Source organism: Aptenodytes patagonicus, chromosome 4, assembly GCF_965638725.1.
Source record: "Aptenodytes patagonicus chromosome 4, bAptPat1.pri.cur, whole genome shotgun sequence".
Lineage (NCBI taxonomy): Eukaryota > Metazoa > Chordata > Aves > Sphenisciformes > Spheniscidae > Aptenodytes > Aptenodytes patagonicus.
The window spans coordinates 61816443-61835836 of NC_134952.1; the positions used below are offsets into that span (position 1 = coordinate 61816443).

General features: G+C 43.9%; 1 protein-coding gene across 1 annotated transcript; it reads left to right on the forward strand.

Annotated features, from left to right (window-relative positions):
- Positions 1–304: 304 nt before the first annotated feature.
- LOC143160104 (transmembrane protease serine 11E-like) lies at positions 305–16969 on the forward strand. Its single transcript, XM_076337649.1, has 10 exons — positions 305–397; positions 8263–8386; positions 9539–9654; positions 10092–10159; positions 11755–11918; positions 12919–12957; positions 14683–14863; positions 15088–15353; positions 16256–16398; positions 16808–16969. The coding sequence occupies exons 1-10, from the start codon at positions 305–307 to the stop codon at positions 16967–16969; spliced, it is 1356 nt and encodes a 451-aa protein (XP_076193764.1).
- Positions 16970–19394: the final 2425 nt, after the last annotated feature.

Consider the following 19394-nt stretch of genomic DNA (forward strand, 5'->3'; position numbering starts at 1 on the left):
TTTGTGTTGGTCCTGCCCATAATTTCTGACTTGTTTTTAATTATACCAAAGAAGGAAATAAACTCTGTGTCCTTGCAAAATTTTCATGGTTTTTCTGATTCGGGGTGTTGCAGGGTGTAGTTAATGCTCTGAAAAGGCTTCGGGATTCCTGGATGAAAGGTGTGATGAAAGAAGTGTATTGTTGTTTTAGGGGAGGAATCATGCTACTGGGTAAGCCTCTGTCACTGAGACTTGCTGGACTTGTTTGTTCTGACTTGCCTATGACTCTTTTCTTTCCTAATTCAGGAGATAAAGCCTCAAGTCTATGCTGAGATGCTGCACAGTGCGTTGTGGCATTTGGGACAGTGTGTCTCCCAGACAGAAGAGCTTCTTGCTGACCTCTCAGTGCTACCCAGAGGTGAGTACCGCAGCCTTCTGACTTGCTCCTTGGGAGTTTGGGCAGCATGGCTATATCATGCGTAGATTTATAGGTCAGTTTGAGCTTTGACCAAGGGTGTGGGGAGAATGGCACTAGCTCTGAGCTTACTTCTGATTTGAGCTGCCTTCCATGCATCAGTAATCCTTCTGATATTTCACCCTTTCTCCTCACCCAAAATGCATTTGTTTTCCGAGAATTCCCCAGCTCCTCTACAGCATGGTATGGTTACAAATCAAGGTGGCCTATGGCCACTGAAGGTTGCACTGGGGGAGCAGGTGAGAGTCATCTCACTGCGCCCCGACTCTGATCTGCCGTTTGTGTTAGTGCAGTTAGAATGTGTTGCAGTCACAACCGCTGAGATAATAGCGTGGTACAAGAGGGTGAGTGGAGTAAAGTAGGTAAAAATAGCTTCTTGTGCTCTTGTTTGTTTTCATGGGCTTTGTATGCAGCCAGTGAAGTGTTAATCTGTGCAGAATCATCTTGGAAACGCACCAAATCTGGCACCAGACCATTTCACCCACCCTGCCTTGGAATGAAAATCAAACTGAAAACCCACAAAGACTATAACTGCTTGTTTGGTGTCTCGATTCTGGAGTAGATTTCAACCAGTCGAAGTGGGACCAAGGGAGGCAGGCAGAGCTATTTTCAAAGGCTGAAAAGCAGAGATCTGCTGCTATATTCTGGGACTGCTGAACTAACAGAATAAGATATTTGTCTATGACCAACACAGCTGGAAGTGGAAATCTGAGAGGTAAAGATGATGTAGAAGTTGCAGAACCTTATCCTAACCTGACTGCAATCAGTGGCCATGTACTTAATATTTCCTTTACACTGGGATGATGTCTCACATGTTCATGGAGATTGTAAAGTCCTTGTGTAGTGAGTAGCCCTCCTAGTTCTACTAAAGCTTATTTCAGAACATGGGAGTCTTTCTCAAGATGTTGGCTGTGGCAGTCAACTGTAGAAAGATGCATTATTGATCAAGGATATTTCAGTTGTCGGCATTACAGTTATGTCCCACAGACTGTTGTAGTACTACAGGAGGCTACCTCTATCCCAACAATTAAAGACCTCATAACCTCCAAAAAGCTCTATGCAAAATGGATGAGAGAGTAAGGAACAACAAACCTTTTGTGCTGATTGCACAGGTGATCAAACAATCAGGGAAGCCCGTATGAGCAGCATTTTGGCATCATGGATATAGTTACTGGTAAGCTCCGAGTTAACACATCCCAAAGACTGAATGCTGCCCTTGAATCTTGATGCAAATGACAAGAACAGTATTTGGAACTGTTGTCTTTGCCCAGCTGAAGTGTGCGTCTGGGAAGCAGCAAGACGTTGGTAGAATTGGATGGTTAAGGGGAGGAGCTCAATTAGTAAGTGGCAAATACATTAGTGATGCTTTATCACTTGTTTAAGGGTGTGGGGCTGTCAAGCTGATTCAGCGTGACACATAGAAGAACACACACATTTTGTTTCCCTCAGCAGATCCTTTCAATGTTTGGAAGTCTTCCGTTGTATCAGAATTGCTTTGGGAGATATCAAACATTGAGTGATTGAGGCTGGTAGGTAACTGACCTCATCGAGACAAGGGTCTTGCAGTACTTAGGCAGGCACTAGCTGCTTCTGTTTCAATGCCCAAAGTAGTAGAGGTTGTTGTCCCATTCTCTTAGAAGTGTGTGTCCTGAGCATGCCACAAGAGTGGAGGAGAAGCATTAGGTTGGTGTGATTGCTTGTGGCAAAGGTGGGAGTGGAATTAGCACGTCTTGCTTTGTGGCCCTGTGCTTTTGCTACAGGACTCCTGGACTAAGCCAGACGTATTTCAGTTGCTGCCATTCCCAACCACCCTGCCAAGGTAGATAGCTTCAGGTACCTAGTCTGGATTTTCAAATTGCACTCACCGGGCCAGCAGATTAGTCTGTTGTCTTGTGAAAGGTCCCATTTCTAGGAAGAGTGATTGTAGGGATGTGCCTAAATCCATCTTTGAATGGAAAAACTGGTCATGGCTATAAATGTGGAGAGACCCTCAGCAGCAGATGTGCCACCCAAGCTCTGCCACTGGCTCTTCTGAGAGTATTGGAATATCAGTGAGCAGGGGTATAATAATAAATTTATTATAGGAAGACAGCAGCAGATCAGATAGAAGAGGTTGCATGTCGTCTTCTATGCAGAGCATGGCAAAACACCTTCAGTAAACAGCTGGTGCCAGAAAACATGGTTTAGATTAATCTAAAAGCAAATCTAGGTCAGAGTGCTATGAGGGATTAGCTTAAGAAGTCAAAAAAACATCAAGGGCAGATCTGTAAAACAGAACAGGGTAGTTGTTCTGTGCTTATCTAGCAGCTCAGTGACTAGGGCCTTTTCTTAGAACAAAGGTGATAAAGTTACGCTTCCTTTTCTTGTCTGAATGGACATTTTCTGATCAGTTTTCTGGTATTGTTCTTACTGAGGCTTTTGATAACACACAGTAACTCAACCAGAAGAGATGGATGTGCTCAATATAGTGAATCAAATCCTGCAAGCAGAGGTGGGAGCTGAACTTTCATCACTTGCATTGTGAATGAACATAGTAACCTTTTAGGGAGTTTGGTACAGGATGAGAGAGGAAAAACAGCTTGTCATCTGTGTATTGTGCTTGTCTTTTGCTTTTGGGTAAATGTTCCAAATTGCAAGGTAAAGAATTCATTTGGGGTTAATCAGAAATCCAACCTGAAATCCTGTTTTCTCCTTGGTTTCACAGGGAAGACCCGACAATTTTAGCTCTGTAAAATTTCAGTACAACTCTTCTTCCTAACGTGCCAGTAACTATTAATGTAGCTTTATTTTTTACTGTTTTGCACTTATTAAAATATCCTGTATTGAGGCTTGATTTAATATATTTCTAAACACAACTTTACTGTGTTTAAAATAACTTAATTCTATACAAACATAGCTGTTTCTAAAGTAGTTCATTTGGATGAATTTTTTTCAGTATGGAATAACTTTTTAGTGATCAAAACACATTCTTTGGCTCAGAGCCAAGGTGTGTAAACTAGGAGACTTAATAGTTTGCATTTCCAGACCCCAATGAACTGTGATATAAAATTGTCAGATGCTGCTGTCTCCATGGATTGTCTTGGGCTCCTTGGGAATGAAGTGTGTTTTAAATGAGAACAGGAATTGCTGGAGGAGGTCTAATGTTCATCCATAGTATTGCCAAGATAAGCAGTTTTGTACTGAACTAAAAGATCTTGGGTTTGAAACTTCTTGCTAATTCACTGCAGACTGAAAGCTGCCAGACACAGACCGTGAGGAGGTGGTTTTCAGAGCAGAGAGGACTCAGCCTTCGAGGTCTCCCAGTGGAGTCTGGCTTCTGATCTCTTGTTAAGGTTTGCTCTTAAGGAATGAAAGTTATCCTCATCCATGCTGGAGGATGAATGCATTTTTGTTACCTGAATTCCCCTGTCTGCCCCCCTGAAAGTTAATTTGCATTAATACGGGAGTTTAGGCAGTAAAAAAAATCAAAGCGGGTGGTATAAAGAAGCAAGAAATGTGAGGCTGTACAAAACACCTGACTCTGGAAGGCATCTACCCAGACAGCTGTGGTATTGGGGGTCTTCTGAGAACGCCTATCTATTAAGCAGTGCCTCTTTGCCACAAGAAGAAAGAAAAGATGCATCTATGGTTGAAGGCAATGAGATCATCTCTGCCTCTACATTCATCAGCACTGCAGAGGATCCGTGTTTCTTTGGCCAGTGAGTGTTGCTGGGTGGAGCAGAGTTTTCTTGGTTACTAGAGTGCAGAGAAGACCATGCAGAAGTCTGATTCCTAAACAGGGGGATCCACCTGCCACTGAACTATTTAAGTATAGAGATGGATGTCCCAGGCACAGGAATCCCTGTCAGGTGGTTATTCTGGTAGAGCATGACAATCCTGCCCTCCGTGGCATAATAGCAAAAAGGCTGGGGGGGTGAAGGAGCTAGTTGGAGGTGTAATGTGCGTGATTAATGACTGAATGCATTGAGTGGACATAACCTGAACAAGAACTGTCTTTCACTAAACATCCTAGCAGGTCTCAGCAAAGGCGGGCTCAAAACCAGACCTAGTTGTGAGTGTGTTTTGTTTTGTGAATACAGACCCTAGCATGACGGTGTCAAAGGCTAGAACTCCTGGGCGCTACTGGAAATATATGCTGCTCTAATGCAAGCAATACACATTTGGTGTTGCCTGCACTCCAGCTGTTCTTCAGTGAGTAAAGGATAGCTGATTTTGGGCAAAACAAGACCATCTGTTCCCTGCATTCATGCTGATTCCTGAAATGGGTGGCAAAAGATTAGGTATTTCCTAAAAAGCTAAAAACAGGAGAGTTTTTCTTTCCCAACCCTTCTGCACAACTGGTGACTAGCATGTCTGCTGATAAAATAGACCAAAAAAAAAATGGGGGCTGCTGAGCTGGGTCCTGCACACAGGCATCACAGTTGAAGAATACATGCTGGCAATTGTACACTGTGGAAGGTGATGAGACTTGGTGCTTCCATTGCACAAGAGATTTTTTTCCTGTTCTGATACTTACCTTAGCAAGATGGAAGTTGAGAGCATCCTGCTAAAGGGATGAAACTGTTTTGGGTTTGAAGAGGTATTTCCACTTTAATTTGTATATCCTATATATAAATAATTACCTATATGAATGTAGAAATATATGGAAGTGCTTCCTTTAAACTGTTTTCTTAAAAAAAAAAATTAAAGTGAAATCAGTATCAGAAGCGGAGGAGGTTTTTATTCCTCATCTCCCATGTTTCCATTTCCCCCAGCACTGCAGCAGTTCCTAAGGTATCTGCTTTCCCCTTGCAAGTCTGTGTGATCTGTGGAGAGAAAGCAGTTCTGAAATGTTGGAGGAGAAGGGGGTCTGTGCCACCAGTGTTTGATGTAGCTGGTATTTGCATGAAAAGGAAATAGAGACAGATTGAAATGGAGGACAGTGCTGCCTGTCAGAGCATGAGTCTCACAGGCAGCGAGACGCTCATTTCTCAAGCATGAGTCTTAAGCTTTTGTAGCTTAGGTATAAGGCCTCGTCTTGAGGAAATCTGTCTGTATACAGTTCAAGAAAGCTGGTGGTTATGAAACAAGAGTACTGTTGTCTCAGTATCTGCAGAGTCAGCCATATGCTGTCAGGGCTGTGCTGTGTGTTCTTTGTGTCAAGAGCAATGGAGGGATGTTGCTTTGATTGCTGTTCAGGTTGAAGCCCACTGGGGTGGGGACAGCTGAAGCACAGTGAACCGGTTTGATTGAGACTGATGGCAGGGGCTTGGGCTGGAGAGCAAAAGCTCTCCAGTGAGGAGAGCAAAGTTGGATGCTAAAGCAGAATCTTTAAAACATGAGACATGTCTAGCTAAGGAGGGGCAGAGGCGTATTGCCATAGCGGGCTGTTTTGGTTAGCCAAGGGGCTTGCCCTCAAGGGCAGTAATTGGCTGCCTATGGGGTATGCTGCAATTCCGTGAGCTGGGACTGTGAAAGACTGCGAGCTGTGAGATGAGGATGGGAATGCTCCATGGGAGGCTGCAGCGTATTAAAGAAACTGAGGCAGGACAGTCTCACTGGTCTTAGGTTTTTATCTGAATCTCTGCATCTGTTAAACCCTATGGGGTAATGGATAGCATATGCAGTGAAGGCCTAGATGGTGAGAAGTCAAGGCCTCCATGGAACCAGTTGAGCTCTAGTGTGTGCGTATTATGTGCTTATTGCAACTTGCAGTTTCCAAAGAAAGTAATCTTGGCCAGCCTGGGCTTTCAGACTCCTATCAACTGCCCTGCAGTCTGTTTTGCAGAGCCTTGCCATCAGGGAGCTGAGCCAGTCTAGTGGGGAGACAGCTAGATTTGGGGAGAACTTGGACTGTGCATTGCCAGAACATAACTTTGCCCTAATAAAGCAGGCAAAACAGAAGGAGAGGTACTAGGCTTCTCTGTAGCATGTGACTCTGAAGCAGAAGGCTTGATCCTGGTCACCTGTCCTGGGTATTTTGGTAACACTAAGCTGCTGCTTGTGACCACCTGCAGTTGTGGTGCTGGCTGAAGCTACCTTGTTTAACTTTTTCTTTCTAGTATGCCACCTGTTTGGGTAAAAACTTGCCTGCTTCCCTTCTTAAGCAATGGACTGTGATACCTGCCAGCACTCTCACTAGACAAAAACAAGCTTTTATGTGAGGCGATTCTATGATTAAACTCTGAGATGCTTCCAACTTCCCTGTTGCTTGCTGAGCACACCATCACTGTGTGCAGACCTCTCAGCTGCTTCCTCTGTGGCTCTAGCCTTTTTTCTTTTTTCTGGTTTGCCTTGCTTACCATCTCTTCCTTGTAGCTTTGCTCAGCTTTCTTGCCCTCAGGGCAGAGTGTGTAACCCCATTCTGCTCTTCCACCACTTCACTGTCTTTTGCTGTCTTGGATTTGTGCATCATACCCTCACCTTCACTGCTCATCTGCCCCCTCAGCTTATTTCCTAAGATGGAGCCTCTGCTGGTATACTGCTCTGCTTTCACTGTGATTTCTTCTTTGCCACCTTGTAGTCAGAAAACCTGCAAAGACTTACTCTCTCTGCCTGCCTTTCTGTCCCTTGCTGCCCCTATTTTCTCAGATGTTGCTCAGAAATGGCTGTGCCATAGGCCTGAAAAGGGGAAAACAGCATTTAGTATGTCTGGTCCACAGCAATACAAACATGGATCAGTGGGTTTAAAACAGCATGGTGACTAGCCAGCTGAGTCCCTCCTCCCCAGAGCTGGCTGCTGCCGTTTGTCACTCCAGGCACCTTTGAGAGATTATCCCACGTGTTTTTCTGATACCCTGTACTAATGCCAACTGTGATGTAGAGGCTCAGTGTGTGGCATGACAACAATTACTACATAGTGTGCTGTGGAATTGCTGGGGATCTGAAATAATTGTACTTACGGCTTTGCATCATCCCACAACAAAGCTACTGAGGACATGTGCAAAAATGCATTTTTCCTAATGTTCTCTTGCTTAATGCTGCACAGAAGACATAAGCAGAGGAGAAAGGCTTATGTGCCTTTGTCCATGTGTGAGTCAAGTTCCCAACCCTTTTATAGATCCGCTGTTGGCTTTCAGCGGGTCGCTCAGTCTGGGTCTTGTTGCCATAGCACACTTACACATGAGTAGCTATTTCTCTCCCCTCTGACAGACTGTCTGGCAGGTGACGGGATGTGGTCTCTTACAATGTATAGGTGGTTTTGGTGCAATAAACCCCAAACCCTGTAGGGGATCAATAAATGTTACTACTCATACCAACTAAAAATAACTCAAAGCTGTATGTTATATGGCATCTCTGGTAGCCTAGAGTATCCTTGGTGCAGAAGTCATTTCATCAGTCATGAATTATTACATTTATGTTCAGTTTAAGTACCTGTGTGGGCAGTCAGCCGCACTTGAAATCTATGTAATATTTCCTGATGGGAAATTGTCTCTACTAGCAATACCTGCACAACTCTAGGCTTTTCTCAGGGATGCATGTGAGGCAACAGAGGTAAGTTAGAACACAGGAAATTCTGACTAAATATAAAGAAAAAGCTTTTGCCATGGGGGTGGTCAGAGACTGGACTAGGACTCCTGAGAGACTAGGGGATCTGTGTCCTTGGAGATACTAAAAATTTGACTGGACAAAGCCTGGAGCAACCTGCTGTAGTGGGACCTGGTTTGAGCAGAAGGTCAGACCCGCAGGGTCCAGAGGTCCTTCCCAGCCTACCTCATTCTGTGAGGTTTGTCAGCTGAGCTAAGCTGTGCCAGATATGATTTGGCTCAGGATGCGCTATTGTCTTTGTAATAGAGTTGAATTTCTCCATGTTGTTTTCTTTGATGCAGATAGTGATCCAGATGGACAGAGCAACAGAGCGTATAGAGCCATGGAAGATGGCAATCATCGTTGTGTCAGTGATAGTAGGCTTAGCCCTCATCATTGGCTTGATTACATTTTTTTTGTGCCATGGTAAGTGCACCACTCTTTGTTGTCACAAGTCTTCAGGAATCTGTTGTGTTTCACTTGCTACTGTGGTCTTGCCTGATGATTTAGGTATACAATTCACCCCTGGTATAGAATCCACATGAGAACTTACTAGACCCTATTCAAGATCTGAATTGATTAGAAAACCTGCAAGAGTACTTAAAATATCATTTACTTGAAGCAGGGATTTAAGTTTTGTCCCTCTTTTTGTTTCTTGTCTTGCCCTGGTGCCTCCACTGGTATCCATGGTTAACCAAAGGCTAGCAGTCTTCTGTGTAAGCCAGGGGTGTGTCTAGTACTCAGGCTATGCATATAAGCTTGGTCTTGAACAGGGTTTTTGCAGAAACTGAACCTGGCACCTCTAGCTGAGGATATTCCAGAGAGAGGGCAGAGGTTTAGGCTTTTTGGACCTCAGGAGTCAGTCCTGGTTGCCAAGGGCTCAGTTTCAGTAGTAGATGAATGAAGCCAAGCCATTCCATTCCCAGTCTCTGAGATATCAGTGTGAGGAGTTTTGAAATGCCTTCCTGCTGGGATGGAACTAATTGTATTGCTGTCACAGCTCACCAAGAGTTGATGAGGCCGTGGCTTGCATTAGGACACTAGACAGAGCAGTGGCAGAGCTACAGCTTAGCTTTGCTTTTTGCTAACTCTGCATTATGGAGCCCCTCTCTGCCATTCACCCAAGAGCCGGATTTTAAACTTAACTTGACTGCTGAACGGATGCAAACAGCTCTGGACCACCTGCCTCTCAGAGGGGCAGGGACATGCCAGAGTGCAGCTAGGGAGGAGTGAGTGTGTCTACTGAGTCAGAAGGGACATATGTGGGCTGGTGTGTCTCGTGCTGTGCTCACCTCGGGCTGATGAGAAGATGGTCCCCAGAGAAATGTTGTAGTGGGTGTAATTTAGAGCTACTTGGGATGGTCCTCAAAGTAGAAATGAGCCCCTAGCTGGTCCATGAGGCAACATGATGGTCCAGAGCCCCCTCTTCCCAAAGTGCTGCTAAAGCTGTAATTCCACAGCTGACAGGGTCACAGCCAAAGCCTGGGAGCCTTACTTGTGCCATGCTCTGAGGTGCTGTGTATGTCTGAATTGTACTGAAGGAGATCAGCCACCTTTCCCTTTTCTTCTCCTCTGTAGATCAGGACCGATATTATAATGCATCTTTCCTAATCACCAATGTCAAGTATGGCCCTCAGTATGAAAGGCAAACCACAGAAGATTTCAGGCACCTGAGCCAAGAGATTGAAACCATGGTAAGCTAAGATGTTTCTCTGTTTCTGCTTGACCTATGGTGAAGAGTCCTGCAATTGTGTGATTGGAAATAAGGATGAGGCACAATCACCTCTGACTCTTTATGTGGCTGGCCTTACCTTTCAAACCTTGCTGTAGTGGGTTAAAGATGCGTTGCTGACTGTGTGCAAGTAGTTGGTAAGCACAGGTGCTGTCTGTTCCAGCAGCCCTGTGGTGGAACAGGCACCCACAGAGCAGAAGGGACAACAAAATTGGCCAACTCAGCTGTTTATTTTGGTTCTGCATCCTCTGATGGAAATTTAGCGGTAGCTTTGGTGTAGAGGTGGAGATCCGAAGGCGTTTTCTTGTGTTTCGGAGGCTCATGAGACTGAGTCTTGAGATCTCTTGAGAGCATGTGCATATTACAGGTGTATTTTAACATTCTCTTTTCCTTTAACAGATATCTGCAGTATTCAAGGGGTCCTTTCTAAGTAAAAGGTACATCAGGTCCCATGTTGTCAGTCTAAGGTAAGTAATGTGAAGGTTCAGGAGTAAGCAGGGATGTGATAGATGTCCTTTCTTCCCACCCCTTGACCATACGGAGCGTGCCTGGTTGTTTATGCTTGGATTACACCAGCAGGATGACTAAGTCTTGGCTGGTTGTCGCTCTCCTTCAGTGCTTACAACACTGAGGGCTCAGTTACCTTCAGAGGTCACCAAGGAAGAGAAATTTGGCCTTATACTTGTGCAGATTGATTACCTGAACACCAGTTGTTTGTGGCTGTGATGCAGTAACTGAATTACTAGGTGATCCCAGCCTTCACTACTAGTTAAGGGCTTGAGAGATGCAGAGTCAGCTCTTTATTCCACTTAATGCTTCCTGTGGAAGCTCAGGCTGGTGTTTACCCCTCCGCATGGTGTACAGCAAGAGATGACTATTCTCCTCCCTCTCTGTAAAGGTCTGAAGGAATAAATGATTCCACTGTGAGATACCTGGATACAGAGTTGAGGGAAGGAGGCAAGTGAGACATACAGGTATAAAGGTCCTGTGTGAGAGCTTTTAAGTCCTTCCTCTCTCTGCAGTAATTATGTATCACTCAGCAATAAGAGCCATCGCTTCCCTCTCCTTCACGTTAGTTTGGTTTGGAGTTGTATTTCTATAAGGCTCAATTCTGCTGTGGAATATTTTTCCCTAGACAGCAAAGAATGCCAGACTTCCCACAAATGTCCTTCTTCACAGCACTTCTGGGCTTTCTTGTCTTTACCTGTCTCTAGATGGGATGAGTAATTTCCTTAAACTGCTCTGCATTGTTTTCTGCTGCTGGCTTCTTCCACAAGCCTCCCATGCTGTGTATCAACTGAAATTACAGAACTTGGGAGCTAGCTAGACTTTAAGCAACCTCTTTACACTGTTTGGTCAACCTGAAAGGTATATCTCTTCCCAGCTTGTTTTCGCTACAGATACCTTGTTGTGCAACTAGGCACTGGACCAGCTTAGCTACATCTCTGCTGTCTTTTCCTCTAGGCTTCAGTTGGTTTTCCTTTAGACAGTTAATCTAAAATATTGGGCCCAATATTTTATACTGACAGTAAGTGATCATGCCTTGCTCTGATAACTCAAGCTATTGAGATTTTTGTCTCTAGATACAGTGGAGCTACCTGGCCAATAAATGGACAAGTGACTTAAATGAAAAGAAATGCCAGAAGACCTTTTTAACTTCTGTGGCTCTAAACTGGGGCTTTTGAATGGCTGTTAGGAATGGCTTGTTGGGTATCTGTTGAAGGGTTTTAATTTGCTGTATTGTTCTTACTGCCATCTGTCTCCTACTGACTATGAGCTGCATGGAGGCCAGAGGGAGTGATCCCTCTTCTCCTCAGCTGTGTTGCTTATAACAGTTCCCAGAAAATTCCCTCTGATCATTGTTAAAGCGAGAACCAAGCCTTTTGCTGCCTGCTGACATGTCATCATCTTCCTTTACTTGTGCACAGCTATGCTATTTGTTCTATACATCTGTGCAGACCAGACCTGTTCTTGTATAAAGAAGGCAGATGGTGCAAAGCAGAACAAAGAGGATTAGTGGGCAAAGAGAGAATGACACCACTTTGTTTTTGTTGGTTTGCAGCCCAGATCCTGGTGGAGTGCTTGCATCTGTTGTTCTGGTATTTAAATTTGCCTCAGCTGACAGTAGGGCAACAAGCTGGGGTCACGTCAACCGTGTGTTACGCAGAAGGCTGAAAACAAGCTCCACGTTCTTGAATGTTGACCAGTCTACCCTTACACTCACAGGCAAGTGCCTTAGGTTTGTGTGTTTAGCTTGGAATTTGTTCCTCATACTTTGCTGTTCTTAGTGTAATGAGTTTCAGTTTAGTATGTAAATATGGGCTGTTCTTGTTTTCCTCTTGTCTTCTCAAAATTGTGTGTTATGGCTGACAGAGTGGGAACTTGGAAGAAGTAGCATGAAAAGAACTAAAGCATACTGGCACTGATTTATGGGTGTGAGCTCTCCTCTGTGCATCAGAGGCGCTCTCTGTGTGACCTAGCTCTGTTGAATGACATAGTGCACCCCCAATTCATCAAAAAAAGGCCCAACTTTGTGACCATGGGTTCACAGATTACTTTAAGCCACGCAGTGAATTAAGCAAGAACCTGTATCACCAGGTACTGAAATGCAGAGTCCTCAAGCTATTAAAAAAAAAAAAAGCAAGGCTGAGATGGTTCCCTCTTCCACCGCCTGCCATTTCCTTTGCTTATTTGACAGATTGCTGTAGCAAGTGTTCATAACAAAACCCTGAGGTTCCCTGGCCAGTAATCCTCTCCCATTAATCTGTTGCTGGTTACCATCAGAATCTGGCAGAAGGTTTTTTTGTAGGAAAGAAATCAGTAATGTTACAGTTTAGCTCCAGTCAATCCCAGCACTGAGGATTTGTGAAGACTGTTTTGAACACCTTGCCATACTGAACCTGAACAAATGCATGTAGGCATTTATATTGAGCACAGCCGCCAGCACATGTAGATGTTACTTGGACCTATTTGCAGTCATCTGCTGCTTTTGTTAGTTTTGAGCTAAGGCAAGAAAGATGTATCCTTTGGCCTTACACTTTCAATGAGGAACACAGGCATAATTGAACTTCCCCAACAGAGCAAATTATTCCTTTTACCGTACTGTCACTCCATGCAGCAATGCAAGCCATTTAATTTGTGTTTGCTGGGTACAGGGAAGGGAGTCTGTGCTAGATCACGTAGCAGTATGAGATATACTCACTGTGGTGTTTGCTTTTCATTTCAGAGTTGAATAAGGAAAAGGGAGATAACCTTTTAAACAACTGTAAGTACAAATGCTTTATAGAAAAGGTCCAGGGACATGGTGCTATAGGTTCTGTGTTTACAAGATTCTTATGCTTTTGAGATGCAAGTTGAAAAAATAACTTGTTAAAGATACTAGAGCAGTAGACAGTGCATGAGCCAGGGAAAACTTCAGCTGATTTTCTTGCAGTCAGGCTGGGTCTGTAGTGTTTGCAGAATCAGACATTCTGACTTGGTGGTGGGAAGCACTTGCTTTAATGTTGGTCACGGGAAGTAGGGGCATATAGATGAGCTGCTGTTAGTGAGCTTTGCACAAGGACTGCAGTTGCTGTGGGCCAAGATTCTTGCTGGAATCCTTCCAAAAACATTTTCCCTCCTGCCCCTTCCTCCTTGCAGAAATGTTTGGCAATAGCTGTCTGTCAGATTTCAGCTAAACCTTGCAATGTACAGGGAAAGGCCAGAGGGTGGGAGAAGGGAGAAGAGCTGTCCACAGTGAGAGCAAGGCAGTGGCACAGCTGTGGAGAAGGGCAGGTTCTCAGTCCCTCTCCTGTTTTGTGCTCCCCTGTGGGGTCTTAAAGCTTCTCTGGAAACAGGGAGACAGTGTTAAGTCCCCTCCCAGGGGACTACATCAGTCCCCTGCATGGTCTCAGAGCCTTTGCATGTTAGCTTTCCATGTTTAAATGGACTCTGAGAATTAACTGGTTTGGATCTAACTTTTTTCAGCTGAGTAATACATGACTGTGCTGTTGGCACAGTGGCTATAAGTAAACTGTTGGAGGAAGAGGACGCTATTTTTTTTGTTGCTGTTGTCAAGGCTGACCTGGAGGTGACCTGACAAAATCCTTTGTTTGCTTAGTTTGTGGGTGGGCTTTTTGTTTGGTTTTGTGGTTTTTTGCGAACTAGTCTTCAGCAATTCTGTGACACTTAAAGCTATACTGACTATGTTGGTCTTGCCTTTGCTCTACAGGTGGGATGTTACAAATAATGGGAAGATTGCCTCCACTGAGTTCACAACTGATGTGCAGTGTCTGTCTTGTGCATATTATGGTGGTGATGTGTCTATTAAAGCTTAGAGCTGCTCTGGTGTTGGGGGTTCCTCAGTATTTTCATACTCAATTTTTAAGTAGTCTGTTTAAAAAAAACAAAAGCAAACTAAGGATATTCTTTTTTTTCATACAGTACCAAGAGAGGGTTTAGTCTTTAGATGAAACTTAGATGCCGTTATTATGAAAGCTATATGAATGTAAATGCTTAGGTTAATTATCAGTGCATGTCTTTGTGCCTAATAATCTGTGTGTGTACCTGTATGCACAGACACATTAATGGCTATGTATGTTACCTTTCCCTCTGTACAGCTCTGGTCAAATATCAAACAAAGCAAGGTTTGTAGAGGCAATATTTTTTTTTAACTAGGTAAACAGTTACAACTGGAGAAAATAAACAGTGTCTCAGATATACAGCCTTCAGTTCCCATGGGAGTACATATGGGCTTGTGTGTCTGAAAACTGGCTTAATGAAAAAGTAGTGATTCTTCTACCAAACTTCTTTGTTTATACCACATCTATCCTGAGATGCTTGTAACCATGACACTTGGTTTCCCTGCTACTGGAGGCACTGCTTTAGGTGAAGGCTGTCTCTTGACACCCCTGCCCTGTTACGCCTGTGCCTGCAGCCGTGTGGGCCTTTCCCAGAGCAACACCCTGATTTCCCTCCATCAGCTAAAGCGGAGCTGCCTTTTCTTTGACAGGCTGTGGAATACGAAGACAGACATTCTCCTTCACAGGAGTGGAGAGAATAATTGGTGGGCAGCGTGCGCGGGACGGGGAATGGCCGTGGCAGGCTAGTATTCAGCTTGATGGGACCCATCGCTGTGGTGCATCGGTGATCAGTAATAAGTGGCTTGTGACTGCAGCCCACTGCTTTAGAGGGTAAGTCATCAGCACCTTTCTGATCCTACAGGCCTTAGGACTCTTGGGTGCAATGACCATTCGTGACCCACTAATGTCTGTATCTGAAAGATAATGAAGCTTGGCTCTTCTCTGTCCTGTTAGGCAAACCTGACCACATTGCATTTTGATGCTTAAATGAAGAACTAAGCTTCTTTCAGGATCTTGTTTTGTGTGGCTGTGACATGACCTCAAGTATCTTACAGAGCAAGAGATCCTCGGAGGTGGACTGCCAGCTTTGGAATTCTGTTGAGACCTCCAAAACAGAAAAAATTCGTCCGAAGAATTATCATTCATGAAAGATACAGCAACTTTGTCTTTGATCATGAATATGATGTGGCTGTTGTGGAACTTGCCTCTGCTATTGAGTTCACGAGTGATGTGCACAGTGTCTGTCTTCCTGAAGCATCCCACATTTTCCCAGAGAACACTTCCTGTTTTGTCACAGGTTGGGGAGCTTTGGAGAATGATGGTGAGTGTCTCTTGCCTTCCTGTGCCCTGTCACACATGTATCTGAGAAGACTGCTGTTAGTTTTATGGGGGTTTTGTTTATTTTAGGTTCCTTAGACTTGGTGTTTGATAGGTGCATGTGCTAATGATACACTTGTAGACTTAATTTGCTGCTTTTTTTCTGGCTTGGTCAGTGGATTGGAATATGGGAGAAAGACCCTACAGGTTAGCCTTACAGGAGTAAGAGCAGCTTTTTTTTGTTGCTTGCATGCATTGTGCTGGTTGAATACATTCTGTTCTCTGTTCCCACTGGCCCAGTCCCTCTAGGTTTAGTTCTGACATGAGTTCTTTTGCCATTCAGCTTTGTCATAGGTGTATCATGACAGTTTTCATCAGTTATTCTCTCTTTGGCCATAAATCAGGCTTCAGTTCATCCAATGACTTGAGCGAGCTTCATTCAAATTAGTCCATGTCAGTGAGGTTAGAGATGATGGGACTATAAATCTGCTTATGAGAGCCATTGAACTATATAGGTTGTGTTTCATGGTAGACTCTTGGCGTGTGTAGTGATTGTCCAAAGCCACATTGCGGTTAACCAAATGGGTCTTTCCAATGATATCAAGGACATATCTTGTAGCCTACAGTTGAATTCAACACTGAAATATCTACAAAAATCCCTTTGCCCATTATGCTAGGGAGCATCTGGTAAGGACGAAAGATGGAGAAGGGTTATGTTTGGAAACAAGTAAAGGACTTTGCGGTGGGTGGGGAGGGGGAACTTTCTTCCTGGTACATTGATTGGGTATCTCCCTTCATTGCCTGTAATGGCAGAAAAGCTGTAGGAAAATCTGGCTGCTCCTAACCCTTGAGTGTTTTAGGTTGCATACCGTGTCTGCAAATTCTAATGCCACTTCTCCTTCTTAGGCTATAGTGTTAATCAGCTTCGACAAGCAGAAGTGAAAATTATAAGCACTGCGACTTGTAATAGAAGACAAGTTTACGGTGGAGCGGTAACACCTGGAATGCTGTGTGCTGGATACTTGGAGGGGCAGGTGGATGCCTGCCAGGTAAGTCTCTTCATAGGTAATAGTAAAAAGGAAATAGATGGGGTGCGAGGTGATGTTTTCTAGAAATAAAATATACTTTGGGGAATCTTGATTAAGTTTATGGGGTTCAATATCTTGACAGATGTAAATGAAGAGCTTCATGGGTCATGGGCTGAAGTCTGCACTTAGGTGCTTGGGGTTTATATATAATGCACGTGAGAATACAGATGTGAGGGTGTGGAGTGGGAGAGACTGAATTAAACATAGGCTGTCAGCCTCTGTATTGTCAGTACACTATGTGGAGGTTGAATTACAGCTGTGGTCTAGAGACAAATATCTGTCAGTTGTAACAGAACAATTTGAGGCTTGCTGCATTAGCAAGGTGAACACTGTTTACTTTGTTCCTGCCTGTTGACATTTTTCTCCTTAGGGTGACTCTGGTGGGCCACTGGTACATGCAAACTCCAGAGGAATCTGGTATCTTGTGGGAATAGTGAGCTGGGGAGATGAATGTGGCAAGCCAAATAAACCAGGAGTGTACACACGAGTGACTTACTATCGAAACTGGATCCACTCCAAAACGGGCATCTGAAACCTGCAGTAGGTTAAGTTTTGTGGGCTGTGTACGGCTATTCCTCTGACACATTCTGCTCTGTGGCTACCCTCTAAACAGCTTCTGGCCCAGCTTGTGGTTATGTATCAAGTGCCAGCCAGCTCAGAGTAGTCTAGGACTTAAAATTGGTTTGGCCTACAGCCAGACAGGAACGAACCTGATCCACATGACAGCTGTTTGTTCAAGAAGTACTCTGTCAAAGGGACAACTGCCTTTGTCTATATGCAATATACTGACCCTTTTTTCTCCATGGCCAAATGTCTTGGCCCCTACTTTTATACCCAGGCAAAGTGTTTTGAGCCCAAACAATAATTTACCAGCATCCAAGACAAGTTGTAACTAAAACGTGGCCTGCCCATTTGCTGTGTGCTCCCAAGGCCCCATCTATCTCTAGACGAGCTACAGTCCAGCCCCTGACTCCAAGGCTGCTGCGCTTCTGAATTCTTGAGTTTTTTCCTGCATCATTCCAGGGAGCATACTCTAATGAAGAATGGAAGATGGCTTAGAAGTCCTCGTTCCTAATATTACGTCGGACTGTTACTTAGGTGAATAGAGAATTTTTCTTTGCTGTGTTGTCCTAAAAAAGGAATCAGTGGAAAACACCAGCTTCTGTCCACCTTCTTTGAACAAGTGTATGTGTGCCCACTCATCGCTTAATATATGAACAGCCCCTACCAGAGTGTTTGCTGTGAGAGTGATTGCTGGACTTAAGACCAAAAACCATTTTATGTTCATACCAGTCTCTTGTCATATCAGAGTATTTGGCTGAATTAATTTCCATTTTTAACTTTCCAGATTGTATTGTTCTGAATAAAAGTCCTTGGCTTTTAGTGCAGGATGGAGGATTGTAACAATCTCAGTATGACCATTGCCAAAAAAACCCCTCTCAAACTTACTCTTGTGAATGCTGTTCTCAAGTCTTTATAATTTAATATGTGCATCTTCAGCTGCATCCTAAAAAAAAAAAAAAGCTTTTGTGTTACAGTGGAAATACCTGTCTCCTTCAGAGCAGGGCAGAACTTCTGACTGACCCAGTAATCTTATGTAAAGATCTCTCTCATCTGTCAGGAAGTAAGAATTGCCTGTGTCTCATTGCCAGACTATAGCTAACTGATTTGATCTCAAGCACACAAACTTCATATTCTCTCTGACTTCATGTTTTCAGGAGCCCATGTTTCCATCTGCCAGGTAGATCTCAAACACTTTCTACACCCCAGCAGCAGAACATGCCTATTCCTGGTGAGGATGCTTTCCTTGGTGTGTCTACAGATGTTTTCCAACACTTTGTGTGGGTGCTGATCCTGACAACAGCAAGTGCTGTGGTCTTAGTTGCTAGATAATGAGCCACTCAGTTGCTCTCTTTTCCCTTCTACAGTCAGAATAGAAAGAACTCAGCAAAGGAGATACCAGCCACACTGTGAAAACTCGGAGCTGGTCCAGTGTGGCAGGCAAGCAAGAATCTTACGCCAGGCTAGAAAAGGCAAACAGCAGGCTTTCGGCATGCTCATAGTTAGAAGATGTCGGGAAAACAGGCCCTCAGTGATTACAGTCTTAAGATCAAAGTGTTGTCCAACTTGAGTACAAGTCAGTTGACATAGTCAATGGCAGTTCAGGGGATCTCCTCTGGACTAGGCAGCTTGCTGCAAATGCTGCCAAACAGAGCAGTAATCCATCGAGTTAACAGAAGTATTTTGGTGATGCATCCTGTGATCTGGCTGCTTGCCAGTACAGAGAACCATGCTTTTCTAGAGCCTCACTGAAGGTACTGGAATATTTGGATGCCCAGAGAAGGTCTGCATGAAAGACAAGGGTGTGCAGCTGTTGTATGCCCTATACTTGTGTATATCAGGAAACCTGGCACTTTAAAAAAAAAAAAAAAAATTCTCAGGGAACCTTTCTTGTAGAATGTTGTGAGCTTCAGAAACAAAACTTGGTGGCTTAATTTCTACATAGGGAGTAAAAAGTGTCAGACTGGTTCCGTAGGTCTGTTGAGCCCAACAAATCTCATTTTAGTCCCTTAAGCAGAACATGTCTTTGACGTATATTGCTTGTAGAGGAAGTTTAAAAATTATGTATGACAAGTACGTATGAATTTTTTTCTTGCTAGTAGCAATTGTCTTACCAGGACAGTGAATAAAATTTGATCTTCATGAATAAAAGCATGATTACAAGATGGATTTCCAGTTGCCAAAGTACTTTAGGCTTGGGTTTTCAAAGGGCATAATGGTTTCCCCATCCTGCTGGATTTCATTGTAACTTGGAAACTTAATAGTTTTAGGCTTGCAAATCCCAGCTATCTCACTGGTTCCCCAAAACAGGTAAGTAGATGTCCAAAAAATTTATTTTGCATCTGTGAACTTTCCAGTTGTGCTTATTTTGGGTACAAAATCAGAAAGCCTTAAGC

Bases quoted from the DNA above. Each gene is read 5' to 3' on its own strand.
- LOC143160104 (XM_076337649.1), top strand. From the start codon at position 305: ATGCTGAGATGCTGCACAGTGCGTTGTGGCATTTGGGACAGTGTGTCT. The intron at 12,958-14,682 runs GTAAGTACAAAT...TTTCTTTGACAG, and splicing joins AGATAACCTTTTAAACAACT to GCTGTGGAATACGAAGACAG. The intron at 14,864-15,087 runs GTAAGTCATCAG...AGTATCTTACAG, and splicing joins GCAGCCCACTGCTTTAGAGG to AGCAAGAGATCCTCGGAGGT.